The 21160-nt window shown below is 39.5% G+C and overlaps 2 protein-coding genes across 2 annotated transcripts in view; one reads left to right on the top strand and one right to left on the bottom strand.

Moving 5' to 3' along the window:
• LOC309496093 (uncharacterized protein) overlaps positions 1-19046 on the bottom strand; it is a 34005-nt gene extending 14959 nt beyond the window's left edge. The window contains exon 1 of the mRNA XM_082166064.1: positions 18582-19046. Coding sequence (XP_082022190.1) covers positions 18582-19029 — 448 coding nt within the window. The 5' untranslated portion in view covers positions 19030-19046. The remainder of the gene's footprint in view (positions 1-18581) is intronic.
• LOC309496107 (uncharacterized protein) overlaps positions 1-21160 on the top strand; it is a 246674-nt gene that overhangs the window by 66976 nt on the left and 158538 nt on the right. The gene's annotated exons all lie outside the window — the stretch shown is intronic.

The following is a 21160-nucleotide window of genomic DNA, read 5'->3' as shown; positions in this document are numbered from 1 at the left end:
GGCCCTGAAGGTGTTCTGACATGCTCTGACATTTGTGCTTATTTCTGTAATCGCATTAGGTATTGCATTAACATTAGCTCAAATGATATATAGGGAATTTTAATAACCAATCGGGAATATGATTAATATATATTGCATATTACAGTTACATTAAATTATCAAAGCTGAAAATAGATCAATCGTATATATGAATGATTACCACAACGGGTTATGGTTCGTCATTAATATATCAATAGTCTTATTTCAGATCGAGTTTATGAGATAACTTTAAGGGAATTAATTTAGTTATCAAACAATCTGTTTGTCCAGCAAACGGCCGTAAGATTAACTGATCAACTTCTCAATAAAGTTATCACTTCGTATAATTTCAGGAAACTAGTTTCTGGCCATGGAAACTATTCTCCTGTCCTTATAAAATTTAGGTTACTGAACTAGTAACCAATCGTAAAGCTTTGTAGCTAGGATCAACAAATCATTGACTTTGTAATACGAGCATTTAGACAGAAGCAATCAGGAATATACTGGATTTTAATACATGCAAAACTAAGGAATACAAAATACTACAATTTACACGAGTATGCATACACAAAATACAGAACACATGAATACAAGATACGAATAACGAAAATGAAGTGAGAGAGAGAAATCAGAAAATGAGAGAGATGAAGGGGAGAAAGAGAGAGAGAGAGACAGAGAGAGAGACAGAGAGATGAGAGAGATCACCGAGATGATCACAGTATGGCAAAATAGCAGACCAGGTAACCTTTGAGAGAGACAACAAGAAATCAAACCACATTAGTAGTGCAGACAATCTTAACCCTCTGGGGACCAAGGTGTTTTTGGAGCCCTTGAGATGTTCTGACATGCCTTGAAATTTGTGCTTTTTTCAGTTATTTATAAACATGTTAATGGCAAAGGTGTAAAATCACTCTATATAGCACAAACAGGGCTACCAAAATATGCGGGCAACGTGTATGTAGATGTTTGTATTTTTAAGAGAATAATGTTTATGCGTGGTTATTGGAAAAAATTAAAATGAAAGTGGCTGAAATAAGACCACAAAACACATACTAAATATGTGTCCACAAGACTTTTGTCTAATTGATGTTGTACCTTTGAGTACTGGCTTCAAAATTATGTGAAAATAGTCTTGCTTTATCGTTCACAAAAAAAAATACATTGATTTAAATGGTGTAAAACAGGTTTTGCTTGGAAAGCCAATATGCGAGGGGGGCGTGAAGGAGTAGTTTACACCTGGGATGTCCCACCCACTCTGCATAATGACTCTGAATAGTCATTCATTCAGGTGTGACACTGACTGAGCCACAATGCAAGGACAATGTATTTAGAAGAATACTTATATTGACCATTTAAGATTTTGCTTACATCTATCTTGTAAATATGTTTAGCTATTTTATTAAAAATTTTACAATTACAACAATAATTACAATTTCAACAATATTTCAAGTGTACTCTTTCTTTGTAAAAAAAAGAAAAAGAAAAAAAAGATTATAGGCCTACATTTTATCATATGTATTCATTAGTTTGAATATAGCCAACATTGGAACATCTAACATCTTAGTCTATGACTTTATTTTTGACAAAAATAGTGTGACTAACGCCTGACTAACGTTGTTTTATTGAAATATCAGGGCATATAAATGTTAATTTACGTTGCTTATACAAATACATTTTATTTCAACATATTTCAGTCGATTTTTACTCATCTCAGTAGGCTATGGCAAAGCAGTTTATTCTTTCACACACAGACGCGCGATTCATATTTAGGCTAAACACTCTTTACAAATATGTACCCTTCATTCATCTCACAGAAACGCGATTCATATTATAGAAATGCGATTCATCTTTTTGTTTACATAGGCCTACACTAACGTAACGTTATTCCACACTTGAGAAAATAAAACAGCCTACCTCACTCCTCAGCGCGATCTGCTGCTCATATCAGGAGATATTTCTCCTCATCAGCACTGTGGAAACTTTTCTCCATAAAGGCTATAATGTCTCACTCGCGACGCGCTTTGTTTACAGCTGATGTGGGGGCGTTTCACAGACTGAAATGGTTCTCGGAATTTGCATTTGAAAAGCACGCGCTCTCCGGGGAGTGGTCACATTACTGTGAATCATCTCGTAATGAGGTCGACTGGAGTCGCTCTCTTTTTGTACAGATTACAGAAACTAAGAATATTTGTTTTTTATATAAATTACTTCATTTAAAAGATAAAATATGTACCCTTCATTCATCTCACAGAAAGGCGAGTCATATTATAGAAATGCGATTCATCTTTTTGCGGTTTACATAGGCCTACACTAACGTTATTCCATAACGTTATTCCACATCAACACTTGAGAAAAGAAAACAGCCTACCTCACTCCTCAGCGGGATCTGCTCCTCATATCAGGAGATATTGCTCCTCATATCAGCACTGTTCTGAGGAATCTTTTCTCCATAAGGTAGGTTATATTATGCCTCACTCGATTGCAACGCGCTTTGTTTACAGCTGATGTGGGCGTTCTCAGAATTTGCATTTGAATAGCACGCGCTCTCCGGGGAGTGGTCAAATTACTTTTGAATGGCTCGTAATGAGCTCGACTGGAGTCGCTCTCTTTTTGTACAGATTACAGAAGCTGAGAATATTTGTTTTTTATATAAATGACTTCATTTAAAAGATGCGATCTCAAGCTTTATGCCCGTGGGTCTGTTTGCCTGTTTGACTGAATTTTCGCGGAGTTATAGATCATTTTCGAACGCGTTTCAAATGGGAGTTTACTGACAGAGAGAAGGCAGAAATCGCATCATGTTAATTTTTCTTTATTTGTCAAAAAGCAAAACACTTTATTTTTATTGTGAGTATACAGAAAAAAAATAGAAACTGAACAGGATCGATTGATGTATTACACGAAAATGAAAGATCAAAATTAACAGAGCATTTAGTGTTTATTTTCATTGCTAAAAAAAAAAAACGAGCAAAACGCGCGGGCGCGTTTTTGGTCCCCAGAGGGTTAAACGAATTAAAGCTCGATTAAGCTCGATTATACTTGCATATAGTCTGTCGTGTTGCTGAGGCAAGAGGACGCGTGTGTCGGTCTTTCGGAGCTGTGCGTTCTTCTCTCGTGTCTTCCGGGGCGAGCAGACTCGCGGTAAATTTAAAGGTTCTACTTGAAGTTAAAGTTGCCGGCTACGCTCACTTCACTGAACGTAGGAAACGAAAAGAAAAGATTTAAAGGAAAGAAAAGAAAAACAAAAACGGAGAAAAGCTCCCGAAGGAGCCATGGAACCAGAAACTCTCTCAGACGAAGTGCTCCTAGAGAAACTTATGTGTCAGTCTCTTATGGAGAGGATGGGTTCACGCCTACTTCGCGTACGTGGACCAATCACCTTCAGAGATTTCAGAGCGGGAAAAGTTCCTTTGTCCTGTCTTTTGTATAGTTTATGACGTGTTAGAATTCGTCATTTCTATCCAGAAAGATGGTACACACAGAATAATACATTTTACTGTAATCTCCTATGTATGATTGGTTCAGTCAGAGCGAGACGGTTAAACAGATACCAAGAATGAAATATAAAACAGTTAAGGATACAAAGTTACAATCAAATGCACGATTATAGGCATTTAAAGTTCGATTCACACACGATAAAATTGTAGAACACTCCAATAGGACATGTGAAGACATCTAAGCACAAAAGGAATACATTTAAAGGTACTTTTCTCTGAAAAGGTCCATGGATGGTGTTTGTGTGTGTGTGTGAGGTGACTTCTCAGTCTCCCGGGGGTTGTAAAGTGTTATCCTATAGCAAGGGGGTTACATGGTTACAAGACCATGATTCTATTTGAGAACATTAATTAGGAGAAACACTTCCAAGTTACAAATCAGAAAATCATAACTATATGATCAAAACAAAACTAATCCAACGTGCATGCTTTAACATGTCATCTACAGATTCTGGATCACTTTATATTTTGAACTAAATGCAAAGGGATGTTTGGAATGTCTGTGTAGAAGGTTTCGTTATCTCTCTGGCGCATCTCTTTGAGGCTTGCGAAGCTAGGGAAAGCTGCTGGGTCGTGTTGTTCTGGTAATCCTCCAAGGTGCAATAAAGTGTCGGAAGAGACCATTTGTTGCAGACTAGCTGGAGCCGAACGCATGATTTGTATTTTGGAGTTCAGAGGCTAGAGCTTGGGTTTTAAGGAGGAAATGTGCATTTATGTTCAGATTCAACGAGCCATGATTCATTCATTCAGAACCAATGAATGAATGATCTGCTCATACGCTACATTCTGTTACTTGTGACATTTTCATGGTTAAAGTCTGATTACGTTGTATTCAGCACAAACTCTGCTACAATAATATGTCAGCAGCATGTGTGTAAAAGTTTGTAGTTTTGAGAATGATGTTTATGCATGGTTTTTGAAAAAACAAATAATAATAATTGAAAAAAGGCCATGAAACTCATACTGATTATTTCTTCACAAGACTTTTGTGAAAATTGTATCACGTAGCCTAGAATATTTGCTTCAAAACGATGTGAAAATCACCCTGACTGCTCATTCAGATAATACATAAATGCTTTATGCAAGGAGGTGTGATTCATTATGAATATTGATGTGTTGATGTGTATAAAAACAAAGACCCTCCTATAATGGCCTATCAGGTGGGACCGTGAGGGAACTAGAACAAACTGAGGAGAGATTTAAAAAAGAATGGCTTTTTGATTGTTTGGATTTATTTACAACAACATAAGCCAAAGATACACAACAAATGACAAAAAAGCACATGATTCAACAAATGACAAAAAAGCACATGATTGAACACACTGATCAAAGACAGAGACTTAACCCCTTACCAGACACCCCCCATTTTGGCAAGCGGGGCATAAATGACATACCCAAAATAAAAAGGTTGCTGCTCATAAGTCATTCTGAATAGACACATAATCAACATCTATTTAGAAAACCAACACTTGAGAGTTTACAGTTCAAGACTCAGAATTACTCAGACTGTTATTAATATGGAGATATATAAGCTCAAACATAAAAAAAAACTAAAATAAAAAGAATAATAAAGCTGCAAGCAGCAATTAACGGGGTTCAAGCGTTTTAAGACCTTCATGCCAACTATGCTGTTAAGATCTAGGCCAACCCGAAATGTAGGGCTGACAGCCTGACACCATAAAATATCCATGATGGAGAATATGCTAAAACACATTCACAAAAGAATGAAAGGCTTAAACAATAATATTTAATATAGACTAAGCATGCTTACACACTGTCACGATTAACAGTTGGAGGTGCCCTTGATAGCTACCAGAGGGCACTGCACCCCGGACTATTGCCACACCATCTCAGACTACATTACCCATAACCCACTGCCCGGACTAATCAACCATGATTGTCATTAACTGTTCCTCATAGCCTTGTTAACTCTGTGTATATAAGCCTGGTTCACTCTTTCATTCACTGTGAGGTTTTCTTAGCTGTTTACACTGCATCTTTGAGCATTCTCCTTGGGGCCCGTTCTTCATACGTCGCTAACTCACTTAGCTGGATTTGATTGTTGGCGATTTGGCATGATTTTGGATTGTTTGGTTCTTCAACGCTCATCCTAGACTTGCTGTCATAGCAACATGTGCGCAAACTTAAACCTTCTCGGGAGCAGGCTTATTTCATGTTAACAGAATTAGATCCCGGCTTCAGCGCAACGCGATAGTGCACTTTCTTTCTGAGATATATATTTTTTCTCGTGATTCGTGAGATTGTCGCTTTTATGTTTAAAAGACAGTTTTAGGGTTTTTTTGTGGCATTTCCAAGCCACTTAAGACCCAATGTTGTAGGCTAAAGCAGTTTTTTTGGGTTTTTTTGGCTATCATAATTTTTTATGAAGATCATACAATCATGACCATGCCGATTACAGATATGTCACTCAGGCTTCACTAACGTGATTGGTACCATAGACTATAGGCTATAGACTGCCATCAAGGCCTCAATGAAGGGGATTATGTGAACAGAAAGGGGGTTCACAATGTAAATGTGCTGCCCAGTTACTATTGTGATTCTTAATATTCCAGATTAGTAATATTATATCAAATAAAAAAAAGGCAGTTGACTAAAATCTTTCATATCACAAATGTGAAAGCAAAATGGCCAGGATCTGTGCATGACTTAAGAATTTTCAGAGATTCACATTTATGCACATTATTTGAAAGTGGTAAGGACAGTTCCACAATTAAATATCAAGCTCACTGTATTACATACACTTATGCTGATCCTAACAGAACTGCATTTTTTCATAGGTGATTATGACATGTTCCTGCAGACAGGTGTTTTATGACCCCATTCCCTGACCCAAACCAGTTACAATGCAGCTCTAGCCAGGACAAGGGCACACAATGAAATGAACTTTGGCTAAAGGGAAGATTTCAGTGTCTGAAAAGTCTGAGGGTTGCACACCTGACAGGGCCTGTGACATTGTTGCATGTGCCATATTACACAACATTGCCAAAAAAAAACACTTTTCATTAAATGTTTAATAAAAGACAAATATGCTTAGTTCATTGAGTTTTATTTCAATTGTTCTTTGTAAAGAAAAGCCAGTGGTCAAGTGATATTAGACACATGCCTCATGCAACAAATAAAAAGGAAAAGTTGGCTATACACTGCCCACCTGTAGGCCTATGTCTCCTCTGTCTGTGCAGACTCTTCTGTAGGCCTTTCTGTAGATGTGGAATCCTGCAACTTATATGCCAGCCATAAAGCATACAAGTATAAATTAAGTAAAGTTATTTATGCACTTGCAGGTAGGCTAGTTCCTCCATATGACAGTTATCTGAGAGGGTTTATTCACTGTCCAGTGCAATGGAAACATGGACATTACAAAGTCTTATACTTTCTTTTCTTTGGAAAGTTAGAAAATGTCCACTTACTGCACATATTTCAGCCACCACTTTCTTGGGAACAGATACAAGTGTTGGTGTATTATGTAAACGTGCACAAAAGAGGAAAACACAATGTCATTGCAATGAACTACACTGGGGAAAAATGTGATCAATAACTCATGGCAAAGTATTTTTACATTAACATAAGTTTATCAGTTTTCACTTTCACAAGTCAAAGCAATTCATCATTACTCAAGATTTAACAGTTGAAATGACTATACGGCCTTAATTTAATGCAGCAAAAATTATTTTACAGTGTAGGCTACTAAGATCTTTTCTTTTTTCTCAGCCTTTTTCTTTATAAACAGACAACCATTTATTTAACAGTGCCTTTTATAAAAGAGACTATAATATAACTAAAAATTACCATTATGTAGAATATTTTTGTACTTCACTTTTATTTGTTCCCATGTTCTAGTGTGGTGACTCTGACATTACAATGAACAAAGTAATTATGCAATTATTAAAATACAAAAATTTAGGCTAATAAGTGATAAAAACATCTAACATGGCCACTTCTAACGGATTTACATTGTCTGCTACTTTTTGCCAGCCCTCTCTCCTGGCTTTTGCAGACTTTGAGGTGTTCCCTGACGTTTTGATTAAACATTAAAATTCAGAATAAACTTCGACTATTAGTTCTTGCTCTGCTGAGGAGAAAAACTGAGCGCGCTCTTTGGCCACACTGAGCAGCCAATAGCAGCGTTGCTGATCAATGTTTCTACTATCGATACATATCCCCTTTTAAACCAGCGCATGAACGCGCAGTTATCTCAGATAACTCAATCCAGCAATACTAATCATATCCGGCAAGTGTGTTCGAAGAACCGAGTTAGCCAGATCATGATTCGCACGATGATATCATCTTGGATGTGTCATTTGATCTCGGATGTAATAAGCAACGTACGAAGAACGGGCCCCAGGTTTCAATGTCTCTTGTCTTTTGGTTATTGGATTTTTGCCTGTTTCTAGGATTCCCTTTTTTGCCTTTGACCCTTGTTTGTTTGTTTGGACTGCCTTCCTGTGCTTGACCCTTTGCCTGTGTTTAGATTACGATTCTGGATTACTCAAAATAAAGCTACATTTGGATCTCAACCTTTGTGTTTCGGAGCAGTTCGTAACACACACACGCACACATTTTGTTTTAGATACAGATATTTGAAATATATTACGGGTAAAAAAAGTTTTACTGCAAGTGTCCTCAATAAAACACCATTTTCAGGTTTCACATTACTCATAATATAGCACAATTGTCAAAACTAATGTTTCAGTAGATAGGGAGGGATTTTGATAAAATGACTGTAAATGTTATAATAGAGATTTTATAATGTCTAAATATGAATTATAGAAACACATTAGTGAGTAGTAAGAAAAAAAGACTATTACAACCAGCAGAGGAAAACTCATTAGCTTGCTTTCATTTAAAAGTGTCAGTTTTTTGTAAGTGTCAGTTTTTCTCCACTAAAGCAAGGCACATTTTCCATGTTAACTTCATGTTAAACATTCTTACACACATTTTGTTGTAGATATAGATATTTGAAATAAACTCTATAGAAAATTCTTATTTCAGGTCTCCCATTTAAAACATAATTTTCAAGTGTCATTGCAATCATAATGTGATATTGCAAAATATGCTGCATAAAAGGAACATTTGAAGAGGTGAATTTTTTGACAAAGTAATTCGTAATGTTATTTTGTTCTGTTATTGTAATGCAAATTTCAAACACACACATTAGTTCTCATTAATACACGTTCATATTTTAATGATTCTTCATGAGTTTCATTTTAAATCATACGCTGAAGGTTCAGAATTATTGTAATCACATTCTGCAAAGCTCCTGTTCTCTTAAGGGAAACAGTAGGAAACCACTGAAAGTGCTGTGGTTATTCTCGCTATCAAATATCCTCGTGTTAGGCCAAAGTCTCACATAGACAACATCTCCAACCTCCAGGATCAACACAACTCCATTCGAGGAGTTTAACTCTCTCTGAGGCTGATGAGCATATGCCAAAACCATACGCTCTCCATTCTTAAAAATGGATGCACCTGATGGAGTTGGGCCATGACCAAATACAGAGACTCTGAACATGTACGCTCCTTTCAGTGGGGCTGTGAAAACACCTAAATCAAATAACAAGAGATACAGAATCAGCTGTTTCCTGGATAATTGTTTAATTATCAAGCACACTGTGTAAAAGCTTTGAAAGATGGCAGATAATTTCAGGCTACGTTTACACGACAACAGTGTCCTAAAAACAGACAAGTTTTTTTCTTTGCGTTTTTCGCGTACCAACAACAACAACGTTGTCAAAATGATCCCTGTTCACACAGATCCGTGGAAACGCTTTTAAACGCTGTATTCTGCTGCCAGGCCAGTAGTTGGCGATGTCTCTTTGTAAAGAAACACTACGGATATACAGTGAGGAAAATAAGTATTTGAACACCCTGCTATTTTGCAAGTTCTCCCACTTAGAAATCATGGAGGGGTCTGAAATTGTCATCGTAGGTGCATGTCCACTGTGAGAGACATAATAATAAAAAAAAAAAACAGAAATCACAATGTATGATTTTTTAACAATTTATTTGTATGAAACAGCTGCAAATAAGTATTTGAACACCTGAGAAAATTAATGTTAATATTTGGTACAGTAGCCTTTGTTTGCAATTACAGAGGTCAAACGTTTCCTGTAGTTTTTCACCAGGTTTGCACACACTGCAGGAGGGATTTTGGCCCACTCCTCCACACAGATCTTCTCTAGATCAGTCAGGTTTCTGGGCTGTCGCTGAGAAACACGGAGTTTGAGCTCCCTCCAAAGATTCTCTATTGGGTTTAGGTCTGGAGACTGGCTAGGCCACGCCAGAACCTTGATATGCTTCTTACAGAGCCACTCCTTGGTTATCCTGGTTGTGTGCTTCGGGTCATTGTCATGTTAGAAGATCCAGCCTCGACCCATCTTCAATGCTCTAACTGAGGGAAGGAGGTTGTTCCCCAAAATCTCGCAATACATGGCCCCGGTCATCCTCTCCTTAATACAGTGCAGTCGCCCTGTCCCATGTGCAGAAAAACACCCCCAAAGCATGATGCTACCACCCCCATGCTTCACAGTAGGGATGGTGTTCTTGGGATGGTACTCATCATTCTTCTTCCTCCAAACACGTTTAGTGGAATTATGACCAAAAAGTTCTATTTTGGTCTCATCTGACCACATGACTTTCTCCCATGACTCCTCTGGATCATCCAAATGGTCATTGGCAAACTTAAGACGGGCCTTGACATGTGCTGGTTTAAGCAGGGGAACCTTCCGTGCCATGCATGATTTCAAACCATGACGTCTTAGTGTATTACCAACTTGGAAACGGTGGTCCCAGCTCTTTTCAGGTCATTGACCAGCTCCTCCCATGTAGTTCTGGGCTGATTTCTCACCTTTCTTAGGATCATTGAGACCCCACGAGGTGAGATCTTGCATGGAGCCCCAGTCCGAGGGAGATTGACAGTCATGTTTAGCAGGCTTGTGCACAATTCAGAATTGAATTGAGAATGACTCCTTAATTCCAATTCAATTCTTGAATTTGAATTGAATTTGAATTGATGTCAAAAACAGGATCTAGAATTACAATTCGAATTTGAATTAAAGGAAGCAGAATTGCAATTCAATAAAAATTCAAAGAAATTCATATACATATTTTAAGTGAAGTGTTTAACAATGAAGCTTTACAGTATATGTCAGATATGATTGCATTATAAATGATATTAGTTTGAACTACTTTTACAGATTACATAAAAAGGATATGTTTTCCCCCAGCAATGAATGTTAAAAGCTCTAGTCACAGAACAAATAATTAAGTTTGATTTATTGTAATTGTAATTTTGTGGAACATGATGGAACATGACTCCATTTCCCAGAATGCTTTACTTTAACCAAGTATTTAAAATGGTTGCTAAACAATTTGAGATGGACATTTGTTTGAAAGCACAATTTAATGGGCAACACTGGACTGTTTAAGTTTCAGAAGTCCCTTACAACTTCACTCTGCACCTGTTGAGAGAATCTTTAGTGTTGCAGGAAAGATATTCAGACCAGAACAGTGCAGACTCAATGAAAAAACATTTGAGGAGCTATTGAGAATTAGATGCAACAGTGTTGCTCGGTCATTTTTTTGCATTGGAATAAATGATAATTGCATTTACAACAACTTTGTGTTTGTGTGATTACTTTGAAATGAAAATTACATTGGAACAAAACTAATTAAACAACATTGAGGGGGTTATTTATTTCAAGAATTTGATCAATATCTATTTTAGAACAAAATGTATGCAGGGTTGAGGAGTAAATAGTTACGTGAAATAAAATTTCTGTTATTAAAGCTGCATTCAGTAACTTCGGGATTTCTTCGCTGTATTCTCGCTTTTTGCTCGCAGGTTTCTCTCTAGAGCTCCCCCCACAGCTTCGGAATAGATATTTGACAACACTGTTGTAAAAATTAGTTGGCTATTCTCAGACACCAGAGGCTAGTAGATCAACGACATCAAAGCAGATGGGACATTCTTTAAAACGTCTTCTTCATTCGGGTTCGAACAGCGTGAGGGAGCGCAATAATGACAGCATTTTAGCAGATTTATTTTGGCCGTAAAGCAATTGTTTACATCGCGAGACCTGATATCACGCGAGACTTCCTGACGCGGCGGCCGGTGGCCCGCCGCCCCAAAGTTGCAAGTGCGTATTTTCCGCTCACGGGCACCAGGGGGGTGCGAAACGACCACCATTCAACCCGAAATAAGTAATATAACCATTCCAATGACTCCGAAGCTGTTCAGTTAAGGTAAAAAAGTTACTTAGTTCACCTTTAAATTACAAAATTAATGTAATTGTATTTAGTTGTATTACTGAGGTAAAATGTTTAATTCAATTAGTTACTAATCAACTTAAAACGAAATTGCTTTGGATTGATAAAGTTATCCAAATAAAGTAATCCAAACCACATTTTATAATGGGTAACTAATAACAGTAAGCAATAACATTTCCAAAGTAACCTTCCTAACACTGAATGCATGCGAGACTCAACACATTCTTTCTGTTGTGTGACTGTGTGGAATTTCTTTGAATTGCCATGAATTTAATTCCACTTCCTGTCATTCCAATTCAAATTCAATTCAACATCCTGTGGGGCAGAGTAAATTCAATTCAAATTCCAATTCATGAATTGAATGGAGGCCAATTCTGAATTTTGCACAAGCCTGATGTTTAGCTTCTTCCATTTTCTAATGATTGCTCCAACAGTGGACCTTTTTTCACCAAGCTGCTTGGCAATTTCCCCGTAGCCCTTTCCAGCCTTGTGGAGGTGTACATATTTGTCTCTAGTGTCTTTGGACAGCTATTTGGTCTTGGCCATGTTAGTAGTTGGATTCTTACTGATTGTATGGGGTGGACAGGTGTCTTTATGCAGCTAACGACCTCAAACAGGTGCATCTAATTTAGGATAATAAATGGAGTGGAGGTGGACATTTTAAAGGCAGACTAACAGATCTTTGAGGGTCAGAATTCTAGCTGATAGACAGGTGTTCAAATACTTATTTGCAGCTGTATCATACAAATAAATAGTTAAAAAATTGTGATTTCTGGATTTTTTTTTTAGATTATGTCTCTCACAGTGGACATGCACCTACGATGACAATTTCAGACCCCTCCATGATTTCCAAGTGGGAGAAATTGCAAAATAGCAGGGTGTTCAAATACTTATTTTCCTCACTGTAGTAGTATAGACCAGTGGTTGCCAATTCCAGTCCTCGTGACCCACTGCTCTGCACATTTTGTATGTCTCCCTTATTTAACACACCTGAACCAGATCATTAGGAGAGACTCCATGAACTGAACTGAGTGTGTCAGATAAGAGAGACCTACAAAATGTGCAGAGCAGTGGGTCACGAGGACTGGAATTGGGAACCACTGGTATAGACTATATGTAATTAGAATGTCCATCCCCATTTTCACAAATTCATGTTTTTGTAGTTTACATTGAGACGATAACGGTATTGTTTCCAAAAAATTGCACTTTAAAAGTGTTTGTAAATAACTTTTTTAAAAGTGTCCGGTTTCAGGTCCCCAAAACGCAGTTGTCGTGTGAATGAACGGCCAAAATGCTTACAAAGTTTTCAGTTTTTTGTTGAAACTGGTGTCGTGTAAAACGGCCCCTAATTCTCAAATACACAGAGAGGTCTGAATGGAGCAGAAGAGTTCCCCTTCGTTACGGGGAACTCCCGCTGCGTCTAATATAAACGCTACGGGGAATGCCTTCGGCATGCGTTATCTGAAGTCACTATACAACTATTCCAATCTGGATTGGTGTGCGTCATCGTGCGTCATGACGTTGCATGTGACGGTGACCCGGACGCTATATAAGGGTCACAGGAACAAGGAAATGACAGCTTCTGTTCTTCAGCAGCGTTCTATGTCAAACTGTACGTCTTATTTGGTGTTGTCTGTCAAATCTACTATGGCGAAGGCAGTGTGCGTCTCCTTGATTTAAGAAAAATTGAAGAAGCAAGGATGGCGCACACTTGCTTTGTGGTGTTGGGTTGTGAGCGGAGCTTGCACGGACAGTTCTCGAGGGCATTGTCTATTTTGTGCAAACTGAAAGGATTCTGTGACTGGGATCTCGCGTTTGCCGAGGCAGCGCGTAGGTTTATGTCTGCATTGCAATACAGAATCTATAGTGGCTCGGATCTCGCGTTTGCCGAGGCAGCGCGTAGATTACGGCTACTCTGCAATAAAGATTCTGTGACTAATCTCGCGTTTGCCGAGGCAGCGCGTAGATTAATGTCTGCATTGCAATACAGAATCTATAGTGGCTTGGATCTCGCGTTTGCCGAGGCAGCGCGTAGATTACAGGTCTGCAGGGTGTAGACTCTGAGTTTACTCTTCCGCTCCCGCCTGAGCCTGTTTAAAAAGAATAAAATAGGCTTGCGTTCCTAGTGCATCAGCTCGCGTCTGTCGAGGCAGCGCGTTGTCTGTTTGCATTGGGTTCGCACGTGGAGCAGTGTTTACAGGTCTCGCGCACGGTTCGGAAGCCCGCGTCACTGCGGCTTCTTCCGACCGTGTTAAAGACCCGGTGTTTGATTTATTTGATTCTGAGGAGTTAGATACTATCAACACTGAACCACGAATATTCACCACATTATGAGGAGTTGCTGGAGAAAGACTGGGGCTGTAATGAAATTAAATGTTTGGTAATTTAATAAGAAGGAAGCATCTAAAAAGAGTGCTTCCTGCAAACCCAGTCAAAATCCTTGTGTCAGAGTCTTCCTTTTTCAAACGATCTCCATACTGAGGTACTGAGATTGTGGAATAATTGAAGAAGAAAATTAAAGGGGAATTTAATGATGCAGGGGGTAGAAGAATATTTCTCCCAGATATCGTATTACCTCTGATGACTCAGACACGTCCCTCTAAAATTAAAGTGGAGCTAATATAAATATTATCTCGAATTTGGTAGGGAAGGCTTATATCACCAGCTCCTCATATTCTGGGAAGTCACCTCTTCCCCTCCCCTTCCCCCTGTACAGGGCTCGGGGTCAGAGGAGACGTTCTCATAAAAAAAATAAAAAAAAATAAAAAAAAAAGCCCCGAAGTCAGGTCTGAGGACTGCCTTTCGGGCTAAGAAAAATAAATAAATAAACTATGAGGTCCTGGCGTAAAAATGCGGACCCTTATGGGCACTTAATATTATTTTCGGTTAGTTCCTGCCGGTCTATCGCTTCAGGTCACCGAATCTCAAAACCTGAGGTCAGTCTCGAGGGACTGATCTCCTTATTAGATTATTCATCGGTTACGTCCTGCCAGTAAACTGCTTCAGACCACCGATAAGCACATTATATCACCTGAGACTAACCCAGAGAAATTGATTCCTCTTGTAGATTGTTTAGACGCCTGGTCAGGCCTTCTGAATATATCTAAATGGACCCTGGGTATAGTTAAAGGATAGAGAATCCAGTTTAAAGTAAGACCACCCGATTTTAACGGGGTATTTCACACACTGGTTTTCTCACATCAGCGCCAGGTGATGGAAAATGAAGTTGAATCTCTTTTAGCAAAAGCAATAGAAATTGCCCCTAATCAGGAGAGGGATTCAGGTTTTTACAGCCGTTACTTCATTGTTCCGAAAAAGGATGGTGGACTTCATCCTATTGTAGATCTTAGAGTATTGAATAAATCTTTGAGGAGATTTAGTTTCAATATGCTCACTATACCCAGTATCATTCAGCAAATCAGATCTGAAGACTGGCTTGTGACAATAGATCTCATGGATGCTTATTTTCATAACTTCATCATCCATTATCATAGGAAGTTCCTTAGGTTCGCTTTTGGGGGGAAAAGCTTACCAATATAGGGTTCTTCCTTTCGGCCTAACTCTATCCCCTTGCACTTTCTGTATGGATGCTGCCCTTGCTCCACTGAGACTTCAGGGGAACCGCATCCTAAATTATTAGATGACTGGCTTATTCTGGCAGAACCAGAGACGCTAGCAATCCAACATCGAGATGTTGTTTTGCGTCATCTTCAGTGCTTGGGGCTAAGGCTCAATGTCAAGAAAAGTTCTCTGTCTCCTTTTCAAAGAATAAAATTTCTTGGAGCTGAGTGGGACTCGCAATCTATGCAAGTTCACTTGACCCAGCCACGTATTTAAAGTATGCGTGGCTGCAGTTAGAGCTATCAGGTTAGGCCAGGCCATCACTGTCAAACATTTTCAAGGAATTTTGGGCCTTATGGGGCCCTACAGTGGTGGCTCGGGACCAGGGGGTTTTCCCCAAGGGGCAACCCCTTCCGTATGATTAGAGTTACGTCCAGGTACCTTCGTTCTCTAGTCATATGGAAAGACATACGGTTCCTGTCCCAAGGCCAGGTGCTTGGAGCTTCGTGTCCCAGAAAAATTCTGACCACGGATGCTTCCCGCAGGGGCTGGGGTGCGGTCATGGAGGGCCGGTACACCCGCGGGGTCTGGAAGGACCATCTCCTCTCATGGCACATCAGTTGCCTGGAGATGCTGGCAGTATTCTTTGCCCTCAGGCATTTCCCTCCAGACCTCAGAGGCCATCAGGTCCTTATTAGGTCTGATAATATATCGGTGGTTTTCTATATCAACCATCAGGGGGGCTTGAGGTCTCGTCCTCTGTGCAAATTGGCCCATCATATTCTATTTTTGTCTAAGGACAAATTTCTCTCTGTGAGGGCTATGTATATACCTGTGGTTGATAATGTGGGAGCAGACACCCTGTCGAGGCAGGGGCCCAGGCCAGGGGAATGGAGGCTCCACCCCGAGGTGGTGGAGCTTATATGGGAGAAGTTCGGCCAGGCGGAGGTAGATTTATTCGCTTCTCATGAGAATTCTCATTGCCCGCTCTGGTTCTCTCTCTCGCATCCAGCCCCGTTGGGTCTGGAGGCCATGGTACAGACGTGGCCGAGGCAACGTCTGTACGCCTTTTCCCCCGGTCGCTCTACTCCCTGGAGTTCTGGAGAGGGTCAGAGGATTTTGAGTAGATCTTATTCTCGAAAAACCACTCTGGCCTTCTCGAATAGGGTGATCTGGTGGCCGAGGTCATCAGATCAGCTACCTCCAGAACTCCCCGGCTCAGGAAGTTTTAATTGAGTTAGCTGGACCCAGCCTTTTACTGCCCTATGGCTTCAGTACTGGGATTCTTCTATACTCTAATCGGGACCTCTCGTCCACGCTCAGAGCCGCTATGGCGCCTACGGCCTCCGTATGCTCTCAGGGTGGTCCACCCGGGTCGTCCCATGACCTCCATATTTTCCTGTAGCCTTCTAGGATGAATCCTGTTATCCTTGCAGGCTGACAGGTCTGTGGAAAGAAAAGCCCCTGTCGGTTCTGCGGGATACGTGTATATATGTTAGATTAAAATCTACATATTTTGGAAATCTGTTAGCTTTCTAGTAGGAAATTTCCCCGGTCACCAATAAGGGTACCGGAGGCTACCTTATGATTTCCTCTGGCTCTTCATCCTTCGTTGCTATAAGTGTGACAGGAGAGCCTTCTAGGCTTTTAGGGTTATCCACTAATGGTGCCTTGGAGTCAGTGTCCTGCCTTTTTAGGCATATGTATATATTGGACCTCACTTCTGAGGCTGTTAACTCAGCCTTTTTCTTACACCAAAAAAGACAAGAATAAAATTCTTAGTATAGTGGGTTCTATAAATTCTCCCCTGTCCTTAGCAATGATCCTCACCTTCAGAGTGCTTTCTGCCTCTGTATGCTGCGTCAAAATCTGGATGAACCCTGTCTCTGCAGGCTATCATATTAAATTGCTTAGAGCCTTTATTCGGCTCCGCAGAGTATATCTATATAGGGTATTAAATGGGAGTTTGTTAGCTTTCTTTGAGATATTTCTCCCCGGTAACCAAGGTACCGGAGGCTATTCTAAAAATTCCTCAGGCTCTTCATCCTTCGTTGCATGTGCGGTGTAAGCAAGAGAGCCTCTTAGGCTTCCAGAGATGATCCACTAAAAAGGTGTTAGGAGTTAAGTGTTCTGCCTGTCATTAATCAGGCCTATATACTTGGACCTTAATATCGAGGTTGTTGATGCAACCTTCCCTTTGTACACCAAACAAGAAAGAATAAAATTCTTAGAACAGTTGGATCTTTCACTCTCCCTTGCTTTAGTGCTCTTGAGTGTGCCAGATGTTTCACACCAGGGGCGCCTGTTCTCGGTGGGGGCTAGCTGGTACTCGTTCCCCGTAGCGTTTATATTAGACGCAGCGGGAGTTCCCCGTAACGAAGGGGAACGTCTCGGGTTACTGGATGTAACCCTGGTTCCCCGAGAGAGGGGAACGAGACGCTGCGTCCCCTCTCCCCACCTTCGGGGCGCCCTGAGAACAGCTGCTTTGAACCTTTTTCGAAGCTGTCATTTCCTTGTTCCTGTGACCCTTATATAGCGTCCGGGTCACCGTCACATGCAACGTCATGACGCACGATGACGCACACCAATCCAGATTGGAATAGTTGTATAGTGACTTCAGATAACGCATGCCGAAGGCATTCCCCGTAGCGTTTATATTAGACGCAGCGTCTCGTTCCCCTCTCTCGGGGAACCAGGGTTACATCCAGTAACCCGAGACGTTTTCATTACTATAAACTGAGTTTTATGACTCATTTCACTGATAATTACCTGTAATTGGGTTGTAGGCGTTCCCTATGTTTGTGAAGACGTTCCTGTAGGTTAGTGTGATTTCAGAGGTAAAAGGACCAATATATCCACTGCCAGATTTCATCAGTGCAGCTGAAAAAGCTATTTCTCTGTCTGTTATTGAAAAACATAAGAAATATAGTGATATATTACTATATTTCAATTAGAATCTATACACTAAATTTAACATCATTCAAGCACACTTTCACCTCTATTTTCCTTTTTCAACTCCACTTGACTCTGAGTAAGATTTGATATTTCTGTGAAGGAATAAAGATGCTGTTAAATGACATTTACACTGCTTATTGTAATAGATAAAAAAAATGTGCACAGTATACACTTAATTTTACACTAACATTTACATAATGCAATGTATTGCATTGTTATTTTACTTTAAGGATCATTGATAAAAGAGTGAATGTTTTGGTGAGGTACCATCATTTTTCTTGTTCATCTCATTCAGGATAACATCATTTTTCTTGTTCATCTCTTCCAGGATAAATGTCTGTTGTTCCCTCAGTTGTGTCTTTAAATCTCTGATGTTTGTTTTCTGCTCTGTAACGGTGGCGGTCAGTTCTCTGATGTTCACTTTCTGCTCTGTAACGGTGGCGGTCAGTTCTCTGATGTTCACTTTCTGCTCTGTAACGGTGGCGGTCAGTTCTCTCAGCGCTGCATGGATGTCAGTGAAGAACAGATGGTAGTTTTGTTGGCTGTCAGTTGAAGCTTCATCTCTCAAAGTGTCTGTTTGAGGTGGATTCTGTCTTCCGTCCTCAGATCTGAGCTGTTGACTGATCTCATTCTCATTGAGTCCTCCATCTACCTGATGCTGTACGACACACACAAAGGTTTCCAACAGCAGCAGTAAACATACTAAACCCTTCATTCTTCACTGATGTTTGTTTCCAGCTCTTGCTCTGTCGTCCTCACAGCCTCTCATGTTCCTTTTATAGTGTCCTGATTTACTGTCTTTTGTAAATGATTTACATTTCTCCAGAAAAATAAGTAGTTCAAGTTAATTGTTAATCATAATCAAAGGAATGTTCCGGGTTCAGTAGATGTTTATCTCTATTCATTACGTGTTGATCTCAACAGAAAATAACTAACTCGTCTCTGTTTTTTATTTTTTTATTTTTTTTTTATATATATATATTTTTTAAGATCAGTAGAGGGACTTATCCTTAAGGGATAATCACAGAAATGTGCACCTCCGGTCGTGTGAATGGATTGTCAGATCTGCATGCTAATGCAGGTTAAAATCTCACACTTTAACCCCCTGGGGTCGGCCGTATCGCCGGCGATACCAGCTCGCTTTTTTCTTATCAGTTCAAAAGAAATTCATTTTGCTCTGTTGACTTTGATATTACAAACAAGTTTCATACATCAATCGATCCTGTTAAGTGTGTATTATTTTTGTGTATACTCACAATAAAAACAAAGTGTTGTGCTTTTTGCCAAATAAAGAAAAATAAACATGATGCGAGTTCTGCCTTCTCTCTGTCAGTGAAGTCCATTCTGAAACGCGTCCGAAAATGAACTAACTCAGCGAATACTCAGTCAAACAGGCATACAGACGCACAGGCATGAAGCTTGAATTCTTTTCTTTTAAATGAAGTAATTTATATAAAAAACAAATATTCTCAGCTTGTGAAATCTGTATGAAAAGTGAGCGATTCCAGTCGAGCTCATTAGAGCTCATTCAAATGTAATGTGACCATGCCCCGGAGAGCGCGCGCTATTCAAACGCAAATTCTGAGAACCATTTCAGACCTGTGAAACGCCCACATCAGCTGTAAACACAGCACGCCGCGAGTGAGGCATAATATAGCCTACCTAATAATCCTGGAGAAAAGTTTCCTCAGAACAGTGCTGATATGAGGAGCAATAGATCTCGCTGAGGAGTGAGGTAGGCTAAGTTATCTTTTCTCAAGTGTTAATGTGGAATAACGTTAGTGTAGGCCTATGTAAACCGCAAAAAGATGAATCGCGTTTCTAGAATATGAATCGCGTTTCTGTGAGATGAATGAAGGGTACATATTTGTAAAGACTGTTTAGCCTAAATATGAATCGCGCGTCTGTGTGTGAAAGAATAAACTGCTTTGCTATAGCCTACTGAGATGAGTAAAAATCGACTGAAATATGTTGAAATAAAATGTCTTTGTATAAGCAACGTATTAAACTGCAAATTAACATTTATATGCCCTAATATTTCATAAAAACAACGTTACAGTCAGGCGAAATATGAAAGACAACATTTTGTTGACTAGATTTGGCTACAGTTTTTACTGTAGTACTGCCACATCAAATAAGCTTTTGTTTAGCAATTTCTGCTCATATGTTATATATATATATATATATATATATATATATATATAATATATATATGTATATGTAGCCCGGTATGTGAGATAGTGACAACACCGGACACAGAATGAAAAGTATATAAAGGGGTATTTTATTCCAGACTGCACTTGAAACAGCTCAGCGTTAATTAAGCAAAATTTCGGGAACTTAGCGTAGAAAGGTTTGTGTAAAGTGATTGAAATCAATAAAGTTTGCTTCTCACATCAAAATGAGTCTCTCTATCTCTCTTGTTCTCAGTTACAACATTAAATGTATCAATCACAAAAACTAGGCTAGCTAACATAGACAACAGTAGCAGCCTCTCATTCTAGAAAACAAATGCACAAATAATTATAACATTTGTCAGCACAGAGGACCAAGAAAAGGCTACTTATGTTACATGCAAAATACATGGCAATGAAATTAGAAGTTACATTTTTGAGTATTTGCAATACCTTTCAAAAATGATTAAACAATTTAACACTTAGTCTTACATCAGCAAATAAACACTTGTACAACTTCAAAAATGAAATGAATGATATTCAAACTTACTTTTCATCACCACTCTATAACCTGTAAACGTTCCCTTTCAAGGGAACTCGAGCTGCGTCGAGACGCGGTGGGAACGCTCTGCGTGATTGCGTCGTGAAGCACGTGTATAATCAGTCCAATGG

The sequence above is a fragment of the Leuciscus leuciscus genome (genome assembly GCF_965113295.1).
Source record: "Leuciscus leuciscus genome assembly, chromosome: 4".
Taxonomy (NCBI): Eukaryota; Metazoa; Chordata; class Actinopteri; order Cypriniformes; family Leuciscidae; genus Leuciscus; species Leuciscus leuciscus.
The sequence above is the reverse complement of the archived record's forward strand: the minus strand, read 5'-3'. Positions and strand labels throughout refer to the sequence as shown.